This window comes from Mus musculus, chromosome 11 (assembly GCF_000001635.26).
Source record: "Mus musculus strain C57BL/6J chromosome 11, GRCm38.p6 C57BL/6J".
Taxonomy (NCBI): Eukaryota; Metazoa; Chordata; class Mammalia; order Rodentia; family Muridae; genus Mus; species Mus musculus.
The window spans coordinates 60,860,100-60,887,502 of record NC_000077.6 but is presented as its reverse complement, the minus strand read 5'-3'; the positions used below and the strand labels follow the sequence as shown (position 1 = coordinate 60,887,502).

The window sequence follows — 27,403 nt, the reverse complement described above, 5'->3', positions numbered from 1 at the left end:
AAGGAGATAAAGAGATTTAGGGAATGGTGATTGCAGATTTCACCTAGCTAATCTTTTTTTTTTTTTTTTTTTTAAGATTTATTTATTTATTACATGTAAGTACACTGTAGCTATCCTCAGATACTCCAGAAGAGGGAGTCAGATCTCATTACGGATGGTTGTAAGCCACCATGTGGTTGCTGGGATTTGAACTTCAGACCTTCGGAAGAGCAGTCGGGTGCTCTTACCCACTGAGCCATCTCACCAGCCCTCACCTAGCTAATCCTTTTTCTTTTGTTTGTTTTGTTTTGTTTAAGCTTATAAAGGCAGGCAGATTCCTAAACCCAGGTGTGGTAGAAATGGTAATTTCAAGATGGGGCCCCACCCAGCTTAACAGAGGCAGGTAGATCTCTGAATTCTTTTGCAGTGTTAAAAGAAAATGTGTGCTTGCTGTCTCTTAAGAATTAAGGGGCTGCAGTCACAGGATGCAGATTCATAGAATAAGCATAATGAAACCTGGAATAAATGACTGGATTGGTAAGTAAAATGAAAGACTGGGCCTATGATCTGCAGGAGATGAGCTATCGAGAGGATTGTTAGGATAGGAAGGGATTGCTGTTTAGAGAACTGGATCGAGCAGAATAGAGAGCTGTCTGGAAATCTACAGAGAAAGCAGAGCATAGGCCGCTGCCAGCTTGGACCTGTGGTTTGGCTTGGAGCTGTTTGTTCGCTGCTCTCAGACACCCCTTCTCTCAGAACTCCTCTCCAAGCCAGGGTGATCCCTGCTTATATACGGTCAAGTAGGTGTCATGGAATTCTCTGCTTATGCATTCACATGCCTGGTTATCTTGAGTAAGTGATGTCACTGGGTTCTAGTGCTATTTCTAGAAGGCATTTCTTATATGCTTATCATACCATCTCGAGTCTACCTTTAAGCTTTTAATGGCCTGGTTTCTGCAAATCCTAACTTCTTTTAAGAAAAATATTTACAATTGTAAGCTGACTAAAGTGGGTGCTGGGAATTGAACTCAGATCCTCGGGAAGAGCAACCTGAACTTTTAACCATTGAGCCATCCCTCCAGCCCGTCACTTTTTAGGAATTACAAGTTTCCTTTCCCCAGGAAAGTCAACAGTGATAAACTGTTGAGCTCATAATTTTATTCTCTTGTTCCACTGACAGTAGTAAATCATCTACATAGTGTGTGTGTGTGTGTGTGTGTGTGTGTTGTGTGCATTTAACTTCCAAAGCAACAGGAAATTTTTCTAATATTCCTTCTAATATTTGACCAGATGGATGTGATTCCCAGAACAAGGTAGCTCACAGCCATCTGTGATTCCATTCCAGGGGATCTGATGCCCACTTCTCACAGAGACAGGCAGGTTACTGCAGCTTGCTAACCAGCTGTCTGGTGACATCCTGATTCACTGAGTGACCCTGTTGCAAAAAAATAAGATGGCAGTAATAGTGGGAAACTTACCCGACATCTACCTCTGGGCTCTATCTGCTCATGTGCATAAACACATACACTACAACACACACTCACACGCACACATACATGCACACATGCATACACCCATGCAAGCAGGCATGTGTTAAATATTTCCAAAGATCAACATTATTCCAATTCACTGAGCATGCATTGGAGTCCAAAAGGTGACAAAGAGCTGTTCTTCATCCTATCTTCATTACTGTCCTTCTCTTCTTCCTCTTTCTCTCCCTCCTCCTCTTCTTTTCTTCAGTTGTTTTATGTTGTTTTGTTTTTGTAGCTGAGCAGTGGTGGCTCAGAACTCTGGAAGAGAAGGCAGTCAGATCTCTTTGAATTTGAGGCCAGACTGGTCTACAGATTGAGTTCCAGGAAAAAAACAAAACAAAACAAAAACAAAACCAACCAACCAAAAAAAAAAAAAACAAAAAAAACAAAAAAACAACCCACATAAATCCCCAAACCACATTTTTTGTGTTTTGCTTACACGTACCTCTGTGCGGCACATTTATGCCTAGCATCCTCAGGGGTGAGAAGAGAAAGTCAGATCCTTCATATATGTGGGTGCTGAAAACTGAGTGTAGACTGAACCTGGTCTGCAAGGCAACAAGTGCTTTTACCCACAGAGCCATCTCCATCCCCAAACAGGAATCAGCCAGCCTGTCCTCGCATCCCCAAGCATCCTCTAGGATGGCAGAGAACAGCCGTAGGCAAATCCGAAGCTCTAGTTTGTATTGCACATGTTCCTAGGATCACTCTTTACCCAATGCGGTTTAAGCCAGTGACCTCCATTGTCCCTCTCCCAGGATTCAGTCACAAAATTAAAAGTTGTTCTCTGCTATAAGCATATCTGAGAATTCTGGGGGTTTATGGTTTTGATTTTTTTCAAGACAATGTTTCTCTGTGTAGACCTGGTTGTTCTGGAACTCACTCTGTAGACCAGGCTGACCTTGAACTCTCAGAGATTCACCTGCCTCTGCTTCCCAAGTGCTGGGAGTAAAGGTATGAACCACCACCCCTCTCTGAGTCTGTTTTTATCACAGCGGAAAAAGGTTCCTTTCCTAAGAATCTCCATAAATAAGTAAATAAATAAGCAAACAATAAATAATTTACATAATTGAATCCTGAATTAGTAAGCTGCTAAATTCAGAAAAAGACATGTTTGTGTGAATAGTAATAATTGTTTTAAATCATGATTAAGTTAAAAGTCCAAATGGGTGGGTTTTTTCTCCCCTTTGGAACTAATGCCCAAGGAATATCTTGTTAGCTGAGGCTTTATCTACAGACCCTCAGGGATGGCACTGCCTACTGTAATTAGACAGGGAAGAGTTAGCACTTGCAGTATAAGGCAGAAGTAGACAAATCATAGTGTTAGGGGAGTAGGGAGCATAGTCAGCCAGAAGTAGTCTGGCTGGGTCAGCACATGAAGCCAACAGGTAGGTGTTGGACCACGAAGGAAACTGAGTCAGCATTTGCAATGCACCACAGTTAGAGCCTTCCCATTACCTCTGGGTCATCTAGAAAGACGGAGGAAGGGTGAAAGGAATAAAGGAAAAATGTCTGCAGCATAGGCAAGGCTTGGAGCGCAGGACCTGGAACAGCCACATGTGCGTTATTATTTTTAGCAGCAATGTGGCTACCCCATATCTGATTGCCCATATGGTCAGCAGTAAACTATCCCAGCACTGGCCCATTCCCAGTCGGGGCTATAAGGCTTAGTTTTAATTGTCAACATGATGTAATTTACAGTCATCTGAAGATGAAGTCCTCTTTTGTTTGTTTGTTTGTTTGTTTTGTAGACAGTGTTTCTCTTTGGAGCCCTGGCTGCCTTGGAATTCATTCTATAAACCAGGCTGACATCCAACTCACAGAAATCTGCCTGTTTCTGCCTCCAGAGTACTGGGATTAAAGGATGTACCATGGCACAGCTGGCGATTCCCTGATTTGTTCTATGGGCATGTGATGGCTAGCGTCTTAGAGACACTATTTGCAATGATGAAACATGATCAGAAGGGAGGAGGAGGAAAGGTTTATTGGCTTACAGTTCCACATCATGGTCCACCATCAAAGGAAGTCAGGAAAGGAACTCAAACAAGGTAGGAACCTGGACACAGGAGCTGATACAGAGGTTATGGAGGGTGCTTCTTACTGGCTTGCTTAGTCTGGTTTGTTATAGAATATAGGCTCAGCAGCCCAGGGATAGCACTACCCACAGTGGACTGGGACCTCCCCCTTCAGTCACTAAGAAAATGCCCTAAGCAGCATCATATGGAGACTTTTTCTCAACTGAGGGTCTCTCTTTTCAGACGACTCTAGCCTGTGCCAAGCTGACATAAAACTGTCCCGCATCCTGGACTGGATGGATGTAGGGAAGGAACTGAGCAGAAGGATGCGTTCACTGCTGTCTGCTTCTTGACTGTGACTGGAACGTGACCAGTTCTCAAACGCCTTCCAACTGGAGGGACTTCCCTGCTGTGATAGACTATAACCTGGACCTGGGAAACACATGAGTGCTCTGTCAGGGAATCCCAGTAACAGGTGCTGCTGCGATAAATCTAAGCATGTGGCCTTTAGGCCTTTGGAATTGTTTTGTGGAAAGGCTGTCAAAAAAAATTTGAACTTTAGGTTAGAAAATTCATTGAAAGGGGGCTGGAGAGATGGCTCAGCAGTTAAGACCACTGACTGCTCTTCCAGAGGTCCTGAGTTCAAATCCCAGCAACCACATGGTGGCTCACAACCATCTGCAGTGGATCCAATGACCTCTTCTGGTGTGTCTGAAGACAACTACAGTGTATTCACATATATATCTGTGTGTGTGTGTGTGTGTGTGTGAGAGAGAGAGAGAGAGAGAGAGAGAGAGAGAGAGAGAGAGAGAGAGAGAGAGAGAGGAGTCCTGGTTTCTCTTTCAGAGGACCCGGTTCAGTTCCCAGCACCTACATGGGAGCTCAAAACTGTCTGTGGCTTCAGTTCCAGAGTATCTGACACTGTCACACAGATAAACATGTAGGCAAAACACCAATGCACATAAAATTTTTAAAAAGTAAAAAACAAAACCACGTATCAAAAGATGGCCTAGTCGGCCATCACTGGAAAGAGAGGCCCATTGGACACACAAACTTTATATGCCCCAGAACAGGGGAACGCCAGGGCCAAAAAGGGGGGGTGGGCGGGTAGGGGAGTGGGGGTGGGTGGGTATGGGGGACTTTTGGTATAGCATTGGAAATGTAAATGAGCTAAATACCTAATAAAAAATGGAAAGAAAAAAAAAAACCACAAAAGAACCCAAACAAAAAGAAAATCCATTGAAAACTGTACACAGAGGTTAAAGGTCATTCTGGTGGGCGCTGGGAAGATAGTAACATTGAGGGAGACACAGAGGAGGAAGCCTGGCTCATGCGATTTCACAGGGGATCAAGGGCTGTGTCAGGACCTATGCCAGGGGCCATTCTTGTGGTATGTTGACCAAGCTTGTGGTTTGTTTCATTCTGCCATGTCCCAAGAATTTGAGTGATGCTCAATTTAGAGATAATGGACTAATTTCTTTGACAGAGGAAAAGTATGTAGGCAAGCTTAAAGTTTCAGAGAAGAGTGCAGACAACAAAGCAGCCATAACTGTTACAGAGACCGAATGGAGTTGCTAAAGAGAAGCCTGGCACTCTGCACGGTGACAATAGAAAAGTGTTTCTTCAGGGTCAGCACATAGAAGCTGATATTGCTGTGATCCAAGAGAGCTAGGCTATGGAGATATATATTATATACACCTCAAGCTGGCAGCATAGCTTGACATACTATCTATGTAGTACTGGTTTTGATGGCAAAGATGCAAGATTGAGAAAGTCATGGAGGGCCACCAAAGCCAGAACTGTGTGGCAGGGTCAGAGTTCCTGAGTGGCCACTGTGTGAGGCTGTGAAGGTGAAACCTAAACTGTAGTAGATACCCTAGGACTTTGGAGATGCCAGAATCATGGGTTATCTAACAAGAATGGCCACAGGTGTGGAGTGGAGCTAGCCCAAAAGTTAAGCTATGTGAGCTAGCAGGGCTTGAAAATGGATATGCCCAAGCTTTTCCGACCATAGCCGATTTTTTTTTTTCCCGAGACAGGGTTTCTCTGTATAGCCCTGGCTGTCCTGGAACTCACTCTGTAGACCAGGCTGGCCTCAAACTCAGAACCGCCTGCCTCTGCCTCCCAAGTGCTGAGATTAAAGGTGTGCTTAGCCCCAGATAGTATAGATAGAGCTTGGGGACTTGGTGTTTGCACTGCTGAATTTTTGTTTTGTTTTGGTCCTTAATATGCACCGATCTTTCCATTTTGAAAGGGAAATGTTTATTCTCTATCAGTATATGATTTCTATTATTATTATAGCTCACTGTTAAGACTTTGGACTTTTATTTTGTGGTTTTTCAAGACAGGGTTTCTCTGTGTAGCCTTGGCTGTCCTGGAACTCATTCTGTAAAACAGGCTAGCCTCAAAGTCAGAGATATGCCTGCCTGCCTCTACCTCCCAAGTACTGGGATTGACTTTGGACTTTGTTGGGATTTTAAAAGTTGAATTGTTTTTTTATATTATGAGATAAGCCTGAGATTTGGAGAAGGAGGAGTGAAAGTTTACGGTTATGGCTTAAAGCAGTGTTTGTCAAATTTATAAGTGATAAGGTTGTTTTGTGTTGCCAACTTTACACAAACCTACCCACTATGGGAGGCAAGAGACCCTGAACTATACACAAGCAGAGAAAGAGAAAGAACTGGGTATGAGCACACATTAATACATCCTGCACTCTCGCTCTTTTTTAAAAGATTTGTTTTATTTATATGAATACACTGTAGCTGTTTCCAGACACACCAGAAGAGGGCATCAGATCCCTTTACAGATGGTTGTGAGCCACCATGTAGTTGCTGGGAATTGAACTTAGGACCTCTGGAAGAGCGGTCAATGCTCTTAACCGCTGAGCTATCTCTCCAGCCCAACCTGTGCTCTTTACTGTGGATGTAGTGACAGCGCTCTCACATTCCTACTGCTCTGACTTCCCTGCCATGATGTCATGACTGTCAGTTATGTTTCTATTGAGGTGATCAGACACCATGAACAGTTAAACTCAGAAAAGAAAGCATTTGATTAGAGGCTTGTTTGCACTTTCAGAGGGTGAATTCATGACCATTATGGTGGGGAGTATGGCTGCAGACAGGCAGGTGTTGGAGTAGTCACCAAGAGCTTATATTTTGAAACAATCACCAGGCAGAAAGAAGAACAGGGCCTGGCATGGGCTTTTGAAACCTCAAACCCATTCCCGGTGACTCACCTTCAACAATAAAAGCCAGACCTCCTCATTCTTCCTAAACAGTACAATTGGGAATCAAACATTTAAATATATGCGCCTATGGGGACCGTTATTAAAACCACCGCAGACTATGACCTGAAGTGTAGGCCAAATAAATCCTCTTCTCCCTTAAGTGGCTTGTGTATTTTTATCACAGCAACAAGAAATAAATCTAAGACAGGGACATAGATCCCCGGTGGGATCCACCATGTCTCTGACTTGGCACCAGAACACTAGATCCTTGAGGACTCCCAGTAAAGGCAGACCCTCCTGGCTAGCTGCTTCCCAGCTTAAATGTGGGCTTGGCAGTCCCTGGTCAGTACACATTGTTTTTTGCTCATACTGCAGTAGGGCTGAGAAAAGGGTTCAGACATCCCCTAGGCAGTGGCTATAGGGTAATGGGAAAGAGAACACGCCCCTGCACCTTTTTTGTTTTGTTTTGTTTTGTTTGTTTGTTTGAGACAGGGTTTCTCTGTAGCCGTGGCTGTCCTGGAACTCACTCTGTAGACCAGGCTGGCCTCGAACTCAGAAATCCACCTGCCTCTGCCTCCCAAGTGCTGGGATTAAAGGCGTGCGCCACCACTGCCCGTCACCCCTGCACTTTTATCAGGTTCCTAAAGAGCTGAGAGCTTTCTCACAGATGTTCCTGGGTAGTAGAGTGTAGTTAAGGAAGGGGGAAATGGGAGAGAAAACATAGATTTTTACCTCCTGGCTGAGTCACAGGGACCACCTACATAAGTTCCTAGGTTCTTGTGTCTCAGGACAAAGAATTGTATCAGAGATGCATAGTTAGCAATAGAGGCAATTTACTTAAAAAAAAAAAATTTACAAAGACACTCAGGTAGGGAATGGGCTAGTGATCTGGAAGAATGCATAACCTGAAGTCCTTAGCCATTACCTGCCTTCTCCAGGCCAAGTTTTTCTCTTGCATGCTGTTTGTTATTGAGTAATCCAGGCAAGGAAGGGATCCCAGGCACTATCAACTGGCATTGATTGATTGATTGATTGTGTCTGGGTGTTTTGTGCACTACACGTGTGCTGTGGTCGTAAGGCCAGAAGAGGGCGTCAGACGTTACTGCAATAGCTGACTGTTGTTAGCTACCACGTGCCAGAAACTGATCCACAGTCCCCTGAAAGAGCCGTTAGTGCTCTTAAGTACTGAACAATCTCCGCAGCCCCCTCATACCTTATTCTTGACGTCTCTCTACACATCCCTATTCTTTTGCCACACTTGCATGTGTTACGAGTTTGGCAATCGGAGGCGGAGTTGCATATTCAATTTGAAAACCAGGAACTTTATAGAAACCAGACAAGCATAAAACCTGACTGGGAGGAAAAGGCGTTTTAGGGCAAGCACATCTACAGACCTTCAAAATCTCTGGATTTGTCAGCCGGGCAAGTTCCGGTCAGGAGAGGGGGGCAGTTGACGCCGCGGAGGCAGAGGTAACCTTCGGACTGAAGGTGCACGAGTTCTGGTCTGCAGATGGGAAAGGAGAAAGGTTAAGCTGCTCAAGTCATTGTAAAGTGTGAGAACTGGGGGACTCAGGCCCCCAGCGGCCGAAGCCACGGTGAAGGGCAACAGGGCCGAGGCCAAGGGTTGGGCCTCTCAGGCTGTGAGGGCGGGATCGTCGCGCGAAGCGCTCTGGGAGTGGTAGGCGCTTTCTTTCCGCTCTCCTTCAGCCACTCGTTCTGGGAGCCCAAGGACGTCCAGGCGGTGGGCGCAGCGACTCGCACTTTGCGACTTGAAGACTCTTTCCTAAGGCGGATCCCACCCCCTCGCCCTCTTGCGCGCGGCAGCTTACAGCAGGCTTCCGGCGTGAGGTATTGTGGGCAGTGTAGTCCTTCTCGCAACCTCCCACCTCGTCCGCGCGGCTCACGGGACTACGTTTCCCTTCGGCTCCCGCGCGCCCTGAGCCGCGTCGGCTCCAGCCCCCGACGAACCGAGAGTCTCCAAGATGGCCGCGTGGGGAAGGAGGCGTCTGGGTCCGGGCGGCGGCGGCTCCCGAGAGAGGTAAGCTGGGCTCGCGACCGCGGGCGAAGGTCGACCGCAGAGCCGGCGAAGCCTCTGTGCCACGCGCGACTCCGGATCGTGTGCCCGCCACGCGCGGGGCCCAGTCCGCGGGGGCTTAGGTGTGGGAGGAGCGGGGCGGCGCGACGGCCAGGAGCGAGGGGAGCGCGACTCGGAGGGGCGGCGACCCGCAGCCGGGTGGGCGGTGAGCCAGGGTGAGTAGCTGCGAGGGCCGCCACGCTGTCCTACCGAGCGTCCTGTGGGCTCCGGGCCGCTGGCTCGCGCACGTGGCCCGCTCGGCCTGGGCGCCCGGTGTGGCGTGGATGGGCTCCGGGGAGAGGAGGAGGGTAGAGGCTCGCGGCGCCGTGTGCTTTATAGGGGCGTTTGCTGAGAGCGGCAGCGTGCCGGGCGCGCCTCCAAGAGCCTGAGCCTGGCCGCCTTGTGAGCGAGCAATCGTCGCCACTTTTTGAGGGTTCTCTTCGAGCACTTCTGCCCTAAGTCCTTTGTAGTGACCTTTCCTACTGAATGCGTTTGGGGGCGCTAGGGGTTTTGTTTCTTCCAGTGATTTCCGGATGACAAGAGTAGTTGACGTGTTTCGGGTTGAACTTGTAGCCTTTTCCTTCTGGGAATTATTTTTAGCTAATAGGTTACTAGAAGCTGTTCAACGATAAGAAGTTTGGGGAGGTGGGTGTATATCGGTGGCGCTACTGGATTAACCTGCCCAGTCGGTCTTGCTAAGTCCTCCGCATTTTACTGTGGATGTCAGAAAAAGGAAAAGAAAAAAAAAAAAAGCAAAGTTTGACTTTTTCCCCTCCGTTTCCAATGAGTACTGTCAACCATAAAAGTTGTGTCTCAACTAATCTGCGTTGTTCCTTTTTGACTGACGCATCCCATGTTTCTTGCTATTGCATACGACAGCTTTTCCATCCCACACTAGTCTTCCTGCTTGGCAGAAGTGGTAGCCAGTTTTACTCCTGAGTTCGGTTATGCTAAATAATCCGTTCTGCGTTTACTGTGACATGGAAAAGCAGTGGCGAGGAGTGTTTGTTTGTTTGTTTGTTTGTTTGTTTTTTCCCTAACTCCCACTTATTTCTTAGATAAGAACAGCCAGAGAGGTTATCTTGTTTTCCGAGTCCTTAAATCCCTAAGGATGCTTTCAGGATTTTAATTTCAGCCCAACAGAAGGGAAGAACTTTCCTAATATTTCTGTTTGCTTGTTTTTAGAGCCACGTGTGTAGAGTCATTAGAGTTACTGTGTAGCTCTCTCTGGCTGTTCTGAAACTCACTCTATAGACCAGGCTGGCCTTGACCTCACAGAGGCCCGCCTACCTCTGCCTCCCAAGCACTGGGAATAAAGGTTTGGGCTACTGCACCCTGCCATACTCTTGTTCTTGGACACAGACTGAAAGGGCCAAACATGCATGCCTCAAGTGTGAGACAGGAGTCTTGCTAGCCTACCTAAGAAAATGGAGAATTTTTCCTTTGTCTTGAAACAGATATTAATTAAAAGCAGTTTGTCAACCAACCGCCCATAGTTTAGTCCAGGCCTTGCTGGTTGTGCTGCAGCAGCCTTTAAGGGAGTTTAAGTCCAATGCAGACAGAACTCACTGTGAAGCTAGATAGGGAGTGGTTCTCCTCAGAGCCACTGGTGCTTGTTTCTCACTGAAGTCTTAACTAGGTAAGGTTATCGTCCTGGGTCCTGTAGGTGTTCAGGTTGTGACCTTTGCCCAGGAATTGAAGGTTCTTCCCAAACATGCAGGTGCTGTATGTCTGCCAGGGATGGGCGTCTGATTTTATGATTTGAGAGTTGCCATCTGCCCTCCTTCTGGTGCCTGGAGGTTACTCCTCTGTCGGCCTTTATGGGAAGGGCCCTTCCAGAGAGTTCATTCTCAGAACCCCATCTCCGTCAGGCCTCCCACTCTAGGCTGTGTGTGGAAACACACTCCCTCCTGACTAGCAGACTGACTTCTGGGCGCACCTCCATTGCTGCTTGGTGGCCTGACAGGATGGAGCAGACCAGAATAATGTACACTCAGCACCCATAGATTGTGAGCACCAAGTGTTGACTCTGTGACACAAGCTGTTTGTGCCTTCTAAGTGACTCTGTTCCGTGTCACATTTGGACTGACTCAAATTTCAGCTTCATGTTGAGAGAGAGCACTTCCAGAGTTCTTCACACCTTCCTGCCCCTGCCCTGTGCTGAAACCAAAGGGGATGCTGTGTGCTTTGTGGCAAGGCTGGAATGGGCAGTGCTTTGAACAGACACTGTGTTTGCCAGTGGCTGCATACTCTGGTGCATATGTTATATTTAAGGCCCCACTTTGTGCTGGTTGTCAGCTTAGTTTGCAGTGGTTCTTGCTGTGCCTGTTAAGTCCAGAAACACAGGCTAGTACTAGAGCTGAGTGACAGCAGTTCAGTAGCTGCTAGCCATGTGTGGCGATTACATTGAAGTTAAAATTAAGTACAGTGAAAAGTGTAGCTCTCAGATAGTAGACCATGTGTCTGGTGTCCAGTACTTGCTTTGGGCTAATGACTAAGCCTAGAGAGAAGTTTTTCCATCAGTAAAATAGATAGGAACAATTCTGATCTAAACTGAGATTGGAGGGGGAAAGGAGCAAACAGAGAGCTGCTTGTGTGTTGATTCTTCTCTCCACTCCATTAAATCTAGGGAAACAACAGTATTTGTAATGAAGAACGTCAAACTCTGAGCTGTAACCTGAATTCTTGTCCAAAATTGAGCATACTGACAGCAAGCACAGCAAACAGATTGCCGTTTGTCCTGCTGGCCTCTTTGAGGCACACTTATCCATCTAGGAAAGCAGAGCAGGTATCTGTGTTCTACCACCTGGGTGTCAGCCTGGACCAGCTCTCAGACAGCCCTGCTTGGCCTTTCATGGCTTACTTGGTGCTGCTCAGAGCTCCTGAGCATCTCTGAGATCTCCATGAGTGTTGGAATGTGAGTATGGCCCTGTACTCTGAGTTCCTTTTTTGATGATCTTGTAAAGATAATTGATCTGCATCTGACCATGATACAAGTATGGCTTGGGGTATTCAAGTTTCCTTCCTCAGTTCTGGGCATTTGTTAGGCAGCAAGTTGTCATGGGGTTGGTGGCCTCCACATCCTTCCCTGCCACCTTTTCTTGGAAGACCATGCCATTTGTGAATATGGGGGGACAGGGTCCCAGTGGCCATTATAGGGTTAGTACCTACTACAGCTGAACAGCCATTATTTACATTCCTGGGATGATAGACCCCCTTTCTGCTCTAAGCCTTTTAGAGCTGAGGACTCTAGGGATTTGAGGCATTTAGTATTTCAGGAGGTTCTCATTCTGGCTTTGGTATGTATGGTGGATTCTTCCTCCTGATCTGGATGGAGTGAGCAGGCCTGGGACATACAACAAAGTCTCTTGACCTATAGCCACTGGATGGGGATGAGGCATGGGGGTTCTGTCTGTTGGCTGGTGAGAGATGACAGCACTCACAGCTGAGCCACATGTTCTGCTCTCAGACATTAATGTGTAGGTTGGCCTCTGCCATGGTCCAGCCTTTGGGGTATATTTCTGTTTCCCTGGGTTTTATTCAAGCAGCCCGAGTTCCACTTGCTTTGATATCTGCTTCTATGTCAGTCCTGCAAGCTCATTTCAGTGGATCCCACCTCTGAGAAAGGCAGGGTTGACAGTGTCCATGGAGGAACAACAAATAGGCCGAGACCTCTCTGGCCAGCTTGGGTTGGTCATAGCTTTCTTCTTCAGAGGACAAAGAGCTGTGGCTGGGATGGGAAGTGTGGTTCAAGAGCCACCATGTGTGAAGATTGTTCTTACTGCCTCTGTGTGGGTCCTGGTGCCGACAGGGAGTCTGGTGGGCCCAGAGTTCCTGGGGAAACCAGTAACCGTTGCGTTCTCATCACAGGTCTTCAGATGAAGGCGGTGTAGAAGAGTTTCTGCCTCTGACGATTAATGGGGGCTACCACTAGTTGCCTGTGTCTGTCAGTGCTTGAAATGGTACAGTGCCAGAGGGCTGGGGTTTTGACTTTACCAATGGATTACATTTAAACAGCTGTAGGTCTTTTGCTCCTGTCCTCTTTTGCACCCAGCCAGGTCCTCACACTCTCTCATCCTTTGGGAAACCAGGGAAAGTGGCTCAGGGTAGCAAAGTGGTTTGGTTTTCCAAGGCAGGGCTTTTCTGTGTAGCCCTGGCTGTCCTGGAATTCAATCTGGAGACCAAGCTGGCCGCAAACTCAGAGATCCACCTGCCTCTGCCTCTCAAGTGCTGGGATTAAAGATGTGTGCAAGGTTTGTTTTGATGATGTGTTTGAGTGTGCACCTGTGAGTGGAGCTGCAGTTGCAGGTGGCTGTGAGCCACCTCAGGTGGGTATTCAGCTGGTGTTCTCTGGAAGGGCAGTGCCGTTGTGCCACAGTAGCTTTGCTCCTGTCCCTCGAGTTCAGGCAGAGCCAGATGGGGAGGATACCTTGATGAAAGCATCCTCTGTTTGTTGTGGTTATTGTTTGTTTTTAAAAAGGCCCAAGCACCAGGTGCTAGCCTAGATAGATGTGAGTTTCCACTTGAACCCTGCCTGAGAAACTGGGGCCTAGGAAGTGAACCGTCAGATTGAGTTCTGGATCTAGAGACCTCCCAGCCCCCAAACACACACACACACACACACACACACACACACACACTCTCTCTCTCTCTCTCTACACACACACACACACACACTCTCTCTCTCTCTCTCTCTCTCTCTCTCTCACACACACACACACACACACTCTCTCTCTCACACACACACTCTCTCTCTCTCCCCCTCTCTCCCTCCCCCTCCTTCTCTCACTCTCTCTTACTCTCCCTCCCTTCCCCCCCTTCCTCTCTGCCTTAGCAGTGGGGGCCCCATGGGTATCTGATCTCTGCTCTGTATAGATTATTGAATAAATATTTGGGTTTTGTTTGGTTTTGAGCTAGGGTCTCATATAACCCAGGCTTGCATTGAACTTTTATGCAACAGAGAATGGGCTTTTGACCCATTGTGATCAAAGCCAGGGCCCTGTACCCACACCAAGCTTGATTTGGTTTCGTTTCTTTCTTTCCCTCCCTCCCTCCTTCCCTCTTTCCTCCCCCCTTTGGGAAGGAGTTTCCCAAAGAACTTGAACTCAGGTTTAGAACTCAGTCTTCTTTCCTTAGCCTTCAGGGTAGCTGGTACTACAAGTATGTCTTACCAAGCTCAGATGAGAGTTTTCTTTTTAAGAAAAAAAAACAAAAAAACAAAAAACATAATTGATCAGTAGTTACTCACACTTTTAAGTCCAATACAAGGAAGGAGATGTAGGAGATCTTTGTGAGGTCAGCCAGGGCTACACAGAGAACCCCTGTCTCAAAACAACAACAAAAAGGCTGTAGGAGGTAGGAGGATCCACAAGCAGGAAGCTTGAGAGGCGCAGGAAGCTCGAGAGGCGCATCATGTGGGTGTGAGTGCTTGGAACACCTGAGTTCAGAGTCTTAGCACTTACCTAAATGCTGGGCATGGCTGTCTCTGCGCTGTTACCCCAGCATTTGGGGGAGAGGGGCAGGGATGAGTGAATCTTGAGGCGTGCTAGCCAGCTAGCCTAGCGGCATAGCAAGCTTTTGCTTTAGTGCTGTTAGGAATGGGTCTGAGGTCTCGGAAAGGATCACACTGTGCAAGGAACAAAGCATGAAGGTTTACTTCTGCAGAAGGAAGGCTGTCCAGCTCTCCATCAAGCCAGCCACAGAGGCAAGCAGCAGCAGCAGAGCTTCACGCTTCCATGGGATCTGCTAACAGAAAAGGTAGCAGATTTCCTGTTCATAAGGAAAGTGTGCTTTGAGAGCAGAAGGCACAGTCTTGAGCACATACTCTGATCTTAGACAAATGTAAGGTTTGAGCTTGTCCCAAGATCAGAGCTTCTAGACCTAGGAAGAGTAAGACCACAGGCAGGTCCCAGTGGTCGGAAGAACAAACCCAAACCCTCGCCAAAGGAGACGCAGATTGCAGGTAACTTCCTTTGTTTCATTTTGACAGAAAAGACACAGCACATTCCGCTTCCTTTCCCTCCAGGTTCCCTGTCTCAAGACAGTGAGGTAGCCAGGGATAGAGGCGAGCACTTCTACATGCATGTGCTTGCTGGCTTTATTTTGCTGTAAGTTAAGTTTTCTTTTACATTTATTTGTGTGCAGTCACACCACAGTGTGTGCAAGTGGAGGTTAGAAGACAATTTATTGGAGTTGGTTCTCTTGCCTCAAATACAGAAGTCTGAAGGATTCAGGCACGGTGACAAGAACCATGGTCCATGGAGCCTCTCACAGACCTCTTGTTTTGTTTTTAAACAGAAAAGTCTTATCAAAAATAAAATGTTAAGGTCAACTGTTAGACCATCATTGGAAGAAAGTGGCTGTTGATCTTTTGGTGTACAGAGCCTTAGATACATGTTCCATATAGCTCTCTTAGGTGTTTAAAAATTACATTAAATATGTTAAGCTAACTTAATATATGATACCTCTTACAAGCATAGTGCTAAGTGAGAGAAGCCTGTTGCAAACCCCACCCCATGTGTGGTTCTGCTTCTCTGGAGTCTCGGAACTGGCAAATCCAGAGTCAAGAAGCAGTTTGGTAGCTACTAACAACTGAGAAGGACTAAGGGAGAAGACAGGGCCCCTAAGGGATGCAGAGTTTCTGGGGTGATGAAAGTGGCATAAAATTACGGGATTGATGCTGAGCTACCTAAAACACAGATCCTTCCACCTCCCTCGCCCATGTGCATGGGGAGTGGGAGTGCATCACCATATTTCACATGATAAAATGTGTTTAAAAATACAAATCAAGGGTTCCGTTATCAGTCTATCAAAAACTACTGTCAGCTACATATAGTGGCGCACGCCTGCAGCCCTGCACGTGGGAAGTGGGGGCAGGAGAATCAGGAGTTCAGTCATCCTCTGTTACAGATTGAATTCCAAGCCAACCTGGGCTACTTAAGACCTTGTCCCAAATAAATTAGAAATAAAGGCCACTTTACTTCACAGTTGCCACAATGACTATTAAAAGAAACCAGGCCCAGTAAGGCTTGCTAGGTAAGGATGAGTCCCTGGGACTCACTTAGTGGGAAGAGAAAGCCAACCCCTGGAATGCTGACCTCCACGTGCACTCTGGCATGTATGTGTCCTTTGAAATGAAATATGAAGTTAAGATAAGTGGGACTGGAGAGCCGGCTTGGTGAGCTGGAGCACTGGCTGCTCTGCCAGAAAGCCTGGGTTCTAGTCCCTTGTGGCAGCTTACGACTGACTGTCAGTAACGCCAACCAGTACCAGACATACAGGTGGTGCACAGACATACATGCAAGCAAAACAACCTTACATGAAACATAAAATTTAATCTAGAAATAAGTATAAAAACAGAGTTTTAAAAATAAAACTACTGTGTTGCCTAGCAACTTTACATCTGGGTATTTGTCCAAAAGAATTGAAATAGGAGGCCAAGGAGATGGCTCGACATTTGCCTGATGAGAGATCCACATAAGGGCAGGAGAGCTGACATCTGTGACTTCCATACATTAGCCAGATATGATGGTGCACACCTTTAATCTCGGTACTCAAGAGGTAAGGAGCAGGTGGATCTCTGAGTTCAAGACCTGGTAGTAGGTAGTAAGTTCCAGAACAACTAGGGTTACATAGTAAGACCCTGTCAGAGGAGGAGGAGCTAAAAGTTTAAAAAAATTTTTTTTTTGTTTTAAAAAAAACATTGAAATGCAATAGGCACTGCACACAGGAACAGATACTCCATGAGTGTATGGTACCTAGAGTAGCTGAGTAGACTAGAAGATAGGACGGTAGGTACAAGGCGGTTCAATGGATACGATTTTGGATTTAAACCTCCTGGTGATTAGTTCTGTAATGGTGTAGCTGTATTTAACAAGGTGCTAGATTTTTTTTGTTTGTTTGTTTTTGTTTTTGTTTTTCGAGACAGGGTTTCTCTGTGTAGCCCTGGCTGTCCTGGAACTCACTCTGTAGACCAGGCTGGCCTCGAACTCAGAAATCCACCTGCCTCTGCCTCCCAAGTGCTGGGATTAAAGGAGTGCGACACCACTGCTGGCAAGGTGCTAGATTTTGTTGTGTATATTTTATCACAGATAATTGAATTTGTGTTTCAGTCAAGCAGTCGTGGCCCACATTTTTAATCCCAGGACTCAGCAGGCAGATCTCTTGTGAGTTCAAGACCTGCCAGGGATGCCCTGTTTGAAAACAAGCAAAACCAAAAACCCTGCACTTAATCACTTAGCACGTAGGAAGCAAGCCTTGCCTTTTCCCACACAGCAGAGACCACCTTGCATCTTGGCTTGTGAAGCCTCATTTCCAGACAAGCCAACAGAGCTTTTTAGCTTTGTACCTAAGTGAAGCATGGAAGGTACCTGCTGCTTGCATGTGCACTACAGGACCCTGTGCCTGGCAGCAGGTCAACAGATGTAGTTTTGTCACTTATTGGGCAAATTTGCTCTCATCATACAGCTCAGCTCTAAACGGACTTGGGTCTTGATCAGATGTTTTTAGACTTTGGGAAGACTGATATTTGAGGATTGGCCTTGGGTGGGGGTGAGGTAAAAACTACAGAGACCTGTACACAGCCTCCCAGACATTCGTGGGGTACTTGTATCCCAGAGAGTTTCTCATATAGCTGCTTTCTGCTGCAATGCCAGCATTTCCAAGTGACTCCTGCTTACTACCCCCCTCCCTTACATAAAACTGATTGATCTAGGCATGGCCCATGCCCTGAGATACTAGAGCAAGGTTGCCGCCTGTTCTGCTGAAGGGCTCAGGATAGAGTGACCCCTCACCCAGTGTTAGCAAAGTGCATAAGACAGTGTTCTTAATTAAGTACCAGAGATTGTGCCAAGTATAGGGTGGAAAGGGGCTGGGAAGATGGCTCAGTGGCTAAGGCGCTCACTCTGCTTGCAGGAGGAGCACCTGAATAGAAGCCGGATGTGCTAGCCTGTGCCTGTAACCTCAGTGCTGGAGGAGAGGAGACACAGATGGGCGTTGGCCTGCTAGTCTAGCCAGTTGGCAAACTCCAGGGACAGTGAAAGACCTTGGTTTATAAAAATAAATAGGCCAGGCAGTGCTGGCGCACGCCTTTAATCCCAGCACTTTGGAGGCAGAGGCAGGCGGGTTTCTGAGTTCTAGGCCAGCCTGGTCTACAAAGTGAGTTCCAGGACAGCCAGGGCTACACAGAGAAACCCTGTCTGGAAAAACCATAAACAAACAAACAAACAAACACTTGAGGCACAGGCAGGCGGATCTCTGAATTCAAGGTTCAAGGACTTCCTGGTGGTCTACAAGGTGAGTTTCAGGACAGCCAGGGCAATCCATAAAAACCATGGAAGGGCCATCAGGTGGAGAAGAGAGAAACAACACTGACCTCTGGCCTCCAAATGCTCATACCGACCTGGCACTTACACATGCATACAACACAGAACAAGAGTTGCATTATAGACAGCGTTCTCTACTTTGCCTTTCCCCTGACTCTCAGCTGCCATTTCACATTGGAGCATCATTTCAGGAGGGTGCAGTATTCTATCCCCAATCTGAAAAGCATTTTGAAACATTAAGTGCTCATTTGATGCCACAAGTGGAAAATCCCACACTCCATCATTGACATGACAGGCAGTCACAATGCAGGTGCACTCAGAATATCTTACAAAATATCTTAGGTGCACTTGTAATGAGTTAGGGTTACTAGGACTATGATTAAACACCATGACCAAAGCAAGTTGGGGAGGAAAGGGTTTATTGGGCTTACACTTCTCATCCATAGTCTATCAATGAAGGAAGTCAGGACAGGAACTCAACCAGGGTTGGAACCTAGAGGCAGGGTTCCTATGAGGACAGAGGCCATGGAGGAGTCCTGCTATCTTTTTTGTTTGTTTGTTGTTTTTTGTTTGTTTTTTCCAGACAGGGTTTCTTTGTGTAGCCCTGGCTGTCCTGGAACTCACTCTGTAGACCAGGCTAGCCTCGAACTCAGAAATCCGCCTGCCTCTGCCTCCCAAGTGCTAGGATTAAAGGCATGCGCCACCACTGCCCGGCAGGAGTGCTGTTATCTTAAGACTTGTCCCTCATGGCTTGCTCCACCAACTTCAGTTCTTTTTTTCCATAATATTCTTATTGATTACTTGAAGATTTCACATCATGAAACTTGAGCTAGTTCTCTAGTCCTAGAAAGTTCCTAGTCCTCTCAGGTTTGCCCATACACACACCCTTGGGGCCTTCCCTTCCACCCCAAAAGAATAAGAAAAACAAAACCAGAAAAAATCCAATTTGTGTTGCCCATATAGGTGACTAGCCTCTTAAAACTGAGTCATTTCTACCTGCACCCCCACCAGAAGCCATTAATTGTGGAGGGCTACACTTCAGCACCATTTAAGAATTAAGAATTCTTAATTAAATGGCTTTCAGTCACTTTGTGTGTGTGGGGGGGGGGGGTCGGGGTTGTTACAGAAGCCTTCTATGTCCCTCTCAACTGTGAGTCTGCAGGCGTCAGTACCATGGCAACAGTCACATCCAGTTAGTCGAGTCAGTCAGTAGGAGCATGGGCCTCAGGCATCCACGTCAGCGAACTCTCTTACAGGACATAGGAGCAGCAGTCCAGGGATGGAACCACCCACAACTGGCTGTGGTTCCCCCCATCAATCACTAAGAAACTGCAGGAGCTGGAGCTTACGGAGGCATTTTCCCAACTGAGATTCTCTCCTTTTCAGATGACTCTGGCTTGCATTGAGTTGACATAAAACTAGCCAGCGCAGCGTGTGTAAAGCAAGGACACACTGAACTGGACTTCACATTTGGGGTATATCCCCATGACATCTTCTTGTCTGTTGACTCTTCTCCAATCTGAATACATCCAAAGTCCAGAAGCACACTACACTGTTCTTCAGCAGTTCTGATGAGGGATCCTCGGCCAAGTAGCAGCAGTCGTCATTGGTTTATTCTGTTCACCAATGGTCAGATCACCTAGAATTAAGGCCCAGGGCTTACTCAGTCGGGGCCAGCTCCTGCCCATCACTTGTCCTACTTCCATTTTCCACTGGTGTGGAAACCAAGCTTTTGGCTGGCTTTTTTGGCTGGGATTTGACTCAGACATAAAAGCCAACCACTCAAGCTGGAGTGGCTGAGAGATGGCTGGACTTGGCTCTTTCCTGGGGAGTTGAGCACCATTTACTGAAGTAGATAAGACCCTTCAGAACCCACACATGCCATGGCATGCAGGACTCCCTCCTACCAGTGCTTAGTATGCCTACACCTTGTCTGACCCAAGGGGACTTGTGCTTCATGGATGTTTGGTTCGAGTGTTTCCATTTTCTATCTGGAAGTACGCTTCTCTAAAGATTCTACCATCCCAAAGGAGACTCAGGACTATTTTTCTTAACTAGCAGTCCCCAAAGAATTGGTGTCTCTGGTATCCATGGTGTATACCTGTGCTGTCTTACCTGTGAACTTGAGAGACCTCCTGTGTGGCACTCGTGCTTCCTCTGTTGCTTGCTTTGGTTTTCATGCTGTATGGTTGGACCAGGTCTGTAGTGCGTAGGAAAGGATTGTGGTGAGCGCATCTACAGAACCAGCTCAGGAACATAGGCACACCTGGGTTTGTGGCTGCTGTAACACTGCTCTGATGTTCATAGAACAGCCTGCAGTGAGGACCTGAGAGTTGTGACCTCTGACGCAGACCTCTTCCCTGGCTGTGTCTGTTCCATGTCACTCCACTTTATGCGCTGGCCTCCCTTTCCAAACATGTCTCAAACTATGCTCACTCATTTCTCCTGACAAACAGCAAGACATAGACTCTCCTGGTCTGACCCGGGTCGATTAAGTGCAGGGGGCGCTGGGAACTGGCCAGGAAGAAATTAGAAGTGTCATCTGCCTAGTGATAGGTTTTTAAGATGGAGCAGTCTGTCATAGTAAAGCTAAAAGTGCTTTACTGAGACAAACTTTCTCCTGTGTTCTGCATGGCCACAGCCTGCGGGCAGAGAAGGCCGTGACACTAAAGCTGACTGGTATTGCAGCCTGCAATCCCACCGTGAACCCACATTTTGCCTTGAGTTCCGCAGTGGGGGAAGAATTGCTTCCGATGCTCTGCATGGGGAGGTACCCTGTTCCCATTTTTTTTTTTTTTTCCATTTTTTATTAGGTATTTAGCTCACTGTTCCCATTTTGAAAGTGGGCAGGGCTTGGTGTGATTTGGAAGTAGCTCTGCCTGGAATCTCAGTTTCACAGATGGGTGTGTAAATTGGTCCTTTGGTTTTTTTATTGGTTGATGAACATGAAACCACAAAGGGAATCTCTTGGCCATGAGTGCACCCACTTGAAAACAGAATCCATTAACTGCCCTCTACTATCGAGGGACTTTGTTTTTTTTGAGACAGTCTCCTATACAGCTTATGCCAGCATGGGACTCTGTCCTCCTGGTGCAGGCTCCTGAGTGCTGGTATTGTGGGCGTGTGCCAGCATGGCTGGTCTCAACTCTGACTTTGAACCAGAAAGACCTCAAGCTATTTATTGGCTAAAAGTGTCTGACAGTAATTGTGAAGAAGCAACTGCAGTGCCCTGCTCACTTTCCTCCCCTTGAACTTTACTCTAAATGGAGAAAGTCCACAGAAGATGTTCATGGAAAATGACTGCTTTCCAGTTGGGATTGTCAGCTTCCTGGCGGGTCTCAGGGGTCTGCAACATGGCATGCCGATGGACAGGCTGCTGTGGCCATGGCCCATGCTGTGGCTTCTTTTTATTTTTATTTTTTGTGGTGTTAGGGTTGAGTGAGTCCAGGGGCCCTGTGCAGACTAGACAAACTCTCTCTGAGCCACCTCCATTCCCCATGCTGAGGTTTCTGGTCCCACCCCAAGGGATAGCCTTCTCCCCGGAGCACACCTGACTTGGGGCTTGTGATTTAATTAAGCCTTACCTGAGCCCAGCTTAATTGGAGTCACTGAGGGTAAAGTATTTGTATTGCCTGGGTTCGAGCCTTTCCCTTTTTACTGAGGGGCTGCTGGCCTGGGTATGGGGACCCCCTCCACTGTACTTGGAATGCAGTCTTTTCTCACTGTGTCGACCAGACAGGTCTTGAACTCAGAGATCTGCCTGCCTTTGCCTCTGGGGTATAGAGGGTAAAGGTGAAGACCACCACGCCTGCCCACCTTTGTGACCTTTTTGTTTCACTATTTCTTCCAGGGGGGAAAAATGCTGTCTTGTAGTTTGGGCTCTGAAGCAAAGAAAACCTATGAGTGGGATGTTCTTGAAGCTGAGGCAAACATTTGCCCAGCCCTGTACACTCAGATAGGTTAGGCTGTTGAACCTAACCTCCTTGTCTTTTCCCTCCACTAAAGGGTCAGCCTCTCAGCTACAGACTGCTACATTGTGCACGAAATCTACAGTGGGGAGAACGCCCAGGACCAGTTTGAGTATGAGCTGGAGCAGGCGCTGGAAGCCCAGTACAAGTACATTGTGATAGAGCCCACCCGAATTGGAGACGAGACAGCACGCTGGATCACCGTAGGCAATTGCCTGCACAAGACGGCCGTGTTGGCAGGTACTGCCTGCCTCTTCACCCCATTGGCACTGCCCCTGGATTACTCCCACTACATCTCCCTGCCCGCTGGTGTGCTGAGCCTGGCCTGCTGTACCCTCTATGGGATCTCCTGGCAGTTTGACCCTTGCTGCAAGTACCAGGTGGAGTATGATGCCTATAAACTGTCCCGCCTGCCTCTGCACACGCTCACCTCCTCCACACCAGTGGTGCTGGTTCGGAAGGACGACCTGCACAGAAAGAGACTGCACAACACAATAGCCCTGGCTGCCCTGGTGTACTGTGTAAAGAAGGTTTATGAGCTCTACGCCGTATGACTGCAGGAGAGGGGGACGAGAAGCAGAACCACGAGGCCCACAGGACTCAGATCCCGACAGCAGCACTGGGTTTTCTCTGTGAAGCAGCAGCGCCTGGGAAAGTGTTTGGTTTAATACTTGTTATTTTTTTAAGCAAAAATAACAGATCATGGGTGTGCCAGGGGTTTCTTCAGCTCATTACACTAAGATGTCTATTTCCATAACCCAGGAGTGGCTCCCAGGCTGTGGAAGTCTGACTGAGCAGTGGAGTATGGATAGGAGCCAATGCTACTTTCTGAGGGGTGTGAACTTGCTGTGGGGGTGTCTTAAGTGTATTGTTTAACTATACCATTCAGAAGCCAACCGGAAGCTATTGACCATTAAAATTATGAGAATTTCAACTTCTGTTCTCTTTTCTGCCTGTACCTGTAGCCGCTGCTGTGTGTGAGATGGGCAAGTGCTGCAGACACACCCTGCTGTGCCTCCTTGCAGCAGAGTGGCTCTAGAGCTAACATCCTGCCAGAAAGAATGCATAATAGGAATAGCTACCCTGGCTTCTGGCCTGCTAGTCTAGCCCAGTCATGTTCCCCCTTAGCCATGCTGTTTGTTACCACTGGTGATGATGATGCACTGTTTAAGATATAGCAGGATAAGGTGGCCTTGGTTTCCCTGTGGCTCACCTGGGAGCATCACACCCAGAAGCCCTTCTCCAAAGACTGACAGAGAGCACAGAAATCTCTGCTGTTACTATGTAGCCCTGAGTTCATCCCAGTACCCCAGGCTGTGGGAGGCGCCTCTGCCCAGGGCAATGAATCTTACAAGGTTTGGTTTTGAGAGGACTTTCTTGCTGTACTGGAACTTGCTGTGTAGAACAGGCACAGGCCTGGAACTCAGGAGTGTTGAGGTTAAAGGCGTGTGTGCCACCACGACCAGCTTTGTGTCTTTTTTTTTTCCTCCCCTAAGGCTCTCAGTAAGTGGAAAAATGATTCCCTGGATGAAGGCTGGGGCATGGCACTTCTCCCGTCTCTGGTATATAGCTAAGCCAGCTTCTTCATAGAAAGTTGTGATGCCCAGCATCAGGAAGGGTCCTAACCTGGGTGTAAGGGTTTAGAGAATTACAGGAGTGATTGATTGAGCCATTTGTGATAGGAGAGGCCCAGAGTTGGGACATTTTAAAAAGCCCACAAAAAGTGTAAGAAATCGAGACTTAATTCCAAGTACTGTAGAAATACTAATGGTTCGGGGAATGGTGAAGACATAACTGCCTTGGCCATGAACAAGTGTCTAGGGCGAATTGGTATCTGGTATCTGAGAGAGCTGACTGGCTAAAGGCTGGCTTTGAGCTTGATGGGTAAGCACCGCATGGGAGAGGTTTCTGTAACAAGCAGTCGGTCACCTGGTCTGGCTGTATTCTTTCAGCACATCAGATTGCATGGGGGAGGGGAGGTGACGGTGACTATGGGCTGGGGACCTCATTTCAGCTAAGCAGATGCCCTTGCCCAAAATAGCAACCAGGTACAAACAGCTCCTTCCTATTTCCCAAGCTGCACTGAACAAAGTGACTCTTGTTAAGTGTACTAACCCAGATTCTGAAATGCCATCTTGGTAATTTGGCTCCTAGCCAGAAGAGCAGGGGTGGGGTGGGCTGGGCTGGGCTGGGCTGGGAGAGGGGCAGCATATGGATCTCACATTCTGGTGAGAAGAAAGAAAAGCCACTTGGCCTTGACTGTCCTGTTGGGAACCCACCTGATAAGAGTTCTGTGTGACCCATTTAGGGCATGGGTCACAGAAGGAATCTAGTCTCAACTGCCTACCTGCTACCACTTTCAGGAGCAGAGCGCTCTATCAAGGGGGGTTAACAGTAAACAGACAGGCAGATCCTGGAGAGCTCCGTCCACATGGTCCAGTTGTTGTGTCCTTGTTCTTAAGGAAAAGTCTTAAGCCATGGGGCATGAACTTGCCCTGCAGAATGGACTGCTACAGGGTCGGGCATCATCGCTGGCCAGATACCACAGGTCTCACAATCAAGATGGAGACTCATCTATTTATTTATTTATCTATCTATCTATCTGTTTATCTACCTACTTATTTATTGTATGTGAGTACACTGTAGCTGTATAGATGGTTATGAGCCTTCATGTGGTTGTTGGGAATTGAATTTTTTTAAGAACCTCTGTTTGCTCCAGTCAACTCTACTCGCTCAGTCTCTGCTTGCTCCGGCCCAAAGATTTGTTTATTATTATACATAAGTACACTGTAACTGACTTCAGATGCACCAGAAGAGAGCGTCAGATCTCATAGGTGGTTGTGAGCCACCATGTAGTTGCTGGGATTTGAACTCAGGACCTTCGAGCAGCCAGTGCTCTTACTCACTGAGCCATCTTGCCAGCCCCCAAGACTGAACTTTTATCACCAAGATACTTGAAGACATTTAAGGATGAAAGGGGCAGGGAAACAAAGTCAGGAATACAGTCAGGAACTGGGCTAAAAATGTCAGGAACAAAGTAAACCCAGAGCAGGGGTTGGCAGGGAGGCTGGGCCTTCCAAGCATACAGCTCTGGGTAACTGCAGGTAGGAAGAGAAGGCTTGGGTTGGCTAGGAGTAGCTAGGCATTACAGAGCCTCGCTGATGGCTCTTGCCCTCAGTCCTAGGCTTACGTCATCAGCTGGCATGAGAAGCAAAGGTCATGGCCAGAGTGTCTGAGTATGCAGGTCACATGAATCCTTGGTCCCCTCACTTTTAGAGTGAGGCCTCAGTAGCTCTTAAGTTGCCTATCAGTGTCTCCCCAAACCAGCCTCAACGGTTTGATGTTCTCTCCTGGGATGACTGAGTGTGCTGTTGCATGGCTTATCATTTTATTCAGTGGAGAGGGAAGAATGGTAGCTGGACGTGACCCTTCTCAAAGTGCCAGCCAACGGGTGTCAGGGTAGGGGGCAGTATGCGTATGGCTGTTCACTAGGAACATGCTGGGGGCTTTGTAACTTTATGCCACCAGGGACTAGGCTGCAGCCCTGGGATAGTTATTGCTGGCAATGACTGATTCCCCCCTGGCAATGTGATCTACTATGAACACTAAAGGGTCCTTCCTCCTCCCTGGCAGGAGGGTAGATGGTATCTGTGGAAGATGAGAGGTCACCCATGATCTGTATCCACATTTCACCCACAGTTCTTGAGCCATCTAGGACAAGGTGTGGGCCATGGTAAATAAGTCACCCGGTCTGGTCACATACTCACCTTCTTTCTCCCAAGGAACTTAAAAGCCTACAACACTGACCTTAGGCTATTGCAGCGATTTTTAAGCACCTATCATGGTCTAGAGAGAAGTACAAGGCATTGGAGAGATGGCTCAGTGGTTAGAGAGTCCTGGCTGCTCTTGTAGGGGATGCAGATTCAATTCCCAGCACTCACATGGCAGTTTAGAACTGCCTATGACTTCAGTCCTAGAAAATCTGATGCCCTCTCCTGGCCTCCACGGGCATCAGACATGTCACATGGTAATAGCAGGCATGTACACAGACAGAACCCATACATATAAAACAGGAAAAGGGGAAAGTATCCTTATTTGCAAATGATTCTTCTACATGACTAGACTTCACCAGAAAAATAAAACTTGACATTCTCAGCAAGGGGACGGGATAAAGACCTTGACAAAGAAAACTTTAGAACATTCAAGAAAGACACCAAAGACACTCGAAGATGGGAAGACCTCCATTCTTAGGGGCTGGAAGAATTAATATTGTGAAAATAGCAATCTTGGGATGGGTAACCCAGTTTGGGACTGCCTAATATTCCTGAGGCCCTAGGTCTGTTTACCACTCTATAAACTCGCATGGTGCACATGCATAGCCCCAACATTTTATGAGAGGCTGGGGCAGGAGGATTAGGACTTGGGAGGCCATCCTTGACTACTGAGTGACTTTGAGGCCAGACTGAGATACAGTCTGGGAGGGAGGGAAGAACCATATATATCAGATATAACCAGATTCAATGTAATTGCATCAAAATTCAAAAACCATTCTTAGAAATAACATAAATTTCTGAGTTCGAGGCCAGCCTGGTCTACAGAGTGAGTTCCAGGACAGCCAGGGCTACAGAGAGAAACCCTGTCTGGAAAAAAAAAAAACAATCAATCAATCAAAACTAGAAAAACAAATTTCAGAAGTGCAAAAGATCCTTGACAGCCAAAGTAATCTTGAACAAAAGGAATAAACGTGGGAGGTCAGCACCTTACAGAGCGTGAAGTTTGTCATGGTCGTCATAGCAGTCAGCTCAGTATTAGCATTAAGCAGATGTAGACTAATGGGGCAAAATAAAAGACTGAGCTAGGACCTCGTATCACTGGAGCTACAAAGATGCCAGAAATGCACAAATGGAGCTGCGAAGCCTGGCCACCCACCTAGTCAAGAACGAAACTAGATCTTTATCTTGCCCTGCACACAAATATATCAGTTCCAAATAGACCTTCATGTGAAACTCAAACCTGTTACGGAAAAGTAGGGAAAATATTTCCAGAAATAGGCACTTTGTGAACAGGACCCCTGCAGCTCAGGTGACAAGGCCAGCAAGGGATAAATCAGACCTCATGAAGCTAAAAGGCCTCTGTACAGCAAAGGGAGCGTGACTTGGGTGGAGAGAGCCAACAGGATTAAAGAAACTGTCAGAGCTGAGAGGGTTAATATCTAGAATACACAACGAACTTTTAAAAAGTGAGCCATAACAGATGAAATAAATACAAATGGCTACAAAACATGAA

General features: G+C 47.2%; 1 protein-coding gene and 1 long non-coding RNA gene across 3 annotated transcripts; one reads left to right on the top strand and one right to left on the bottom strand.

Moving 5' to 3' along the window:
* Positions 1-1,117: 1,117 nt before the first annotated feature.
* Positions 1,118-3,303, bottom strand: Gm26534. The gene is made up of 2 exons (XR_879906.1): positions 1,957-3,303; positions 1,118-1,769 (listed from the first exon to the last, which is right to left on the bottom strand). It is a non-coding gene; the product is annotated as a predicted gene, 26534 (long non-coding RNA).
* Positions 3,304-8,464: 5,161 nt separating this feature from the next.
* Positions 8,465-23,051, top strand: Tmem11 (transmembrane protein 11). 2 transcript variants are annotated; one of them, NM_001168507.1, is made up of 3 exons: positions 8,465-8,790; positions 11,456-11,743; positions 22,155-23,051. In NM_001168507.1, the coding sequence occupies exons 2-3, from the start codon at positions 11,730-11,732 to the stop codon at positions 22,669-22,671; spliced, it is 531 nt and encodes a 176-aa protein (NP_001161979.1). In that variant the 5' UTR covers positions 8,465-8,790; positions 11,456-11,729; the 3' UTR covers positions 22,672-23,051. The 2 variants fall into 2 exon arrangements, with proteins under 2 accessions (NP_001161979.1, NP_775655.1); NM_173453.3 differs by lacking the exon at positions 11,456-11,743.
* The last annotated feature ends 4,352 nt before the right edge of the window (positions 23,052-27,403 follow it).

Bases quoted from the DNA above. Each gene is read 5' to 3' on its own strand.
- Tmem11 (NM_173453.3), top strand. From the start codon at position 8,735: ATGGCCGCGTGGGGAAGGAGGCGTCTGGGTCCGGGCGGCGGCGGCTCC. The intron at 8,791-22,154 runs GTAAGCTGGGCT...CCTCCACTAAAG, and splicing joins GGCGGCGGCTCCCGAGAGAG to GGTCAGCCTCTCAGCTACAG.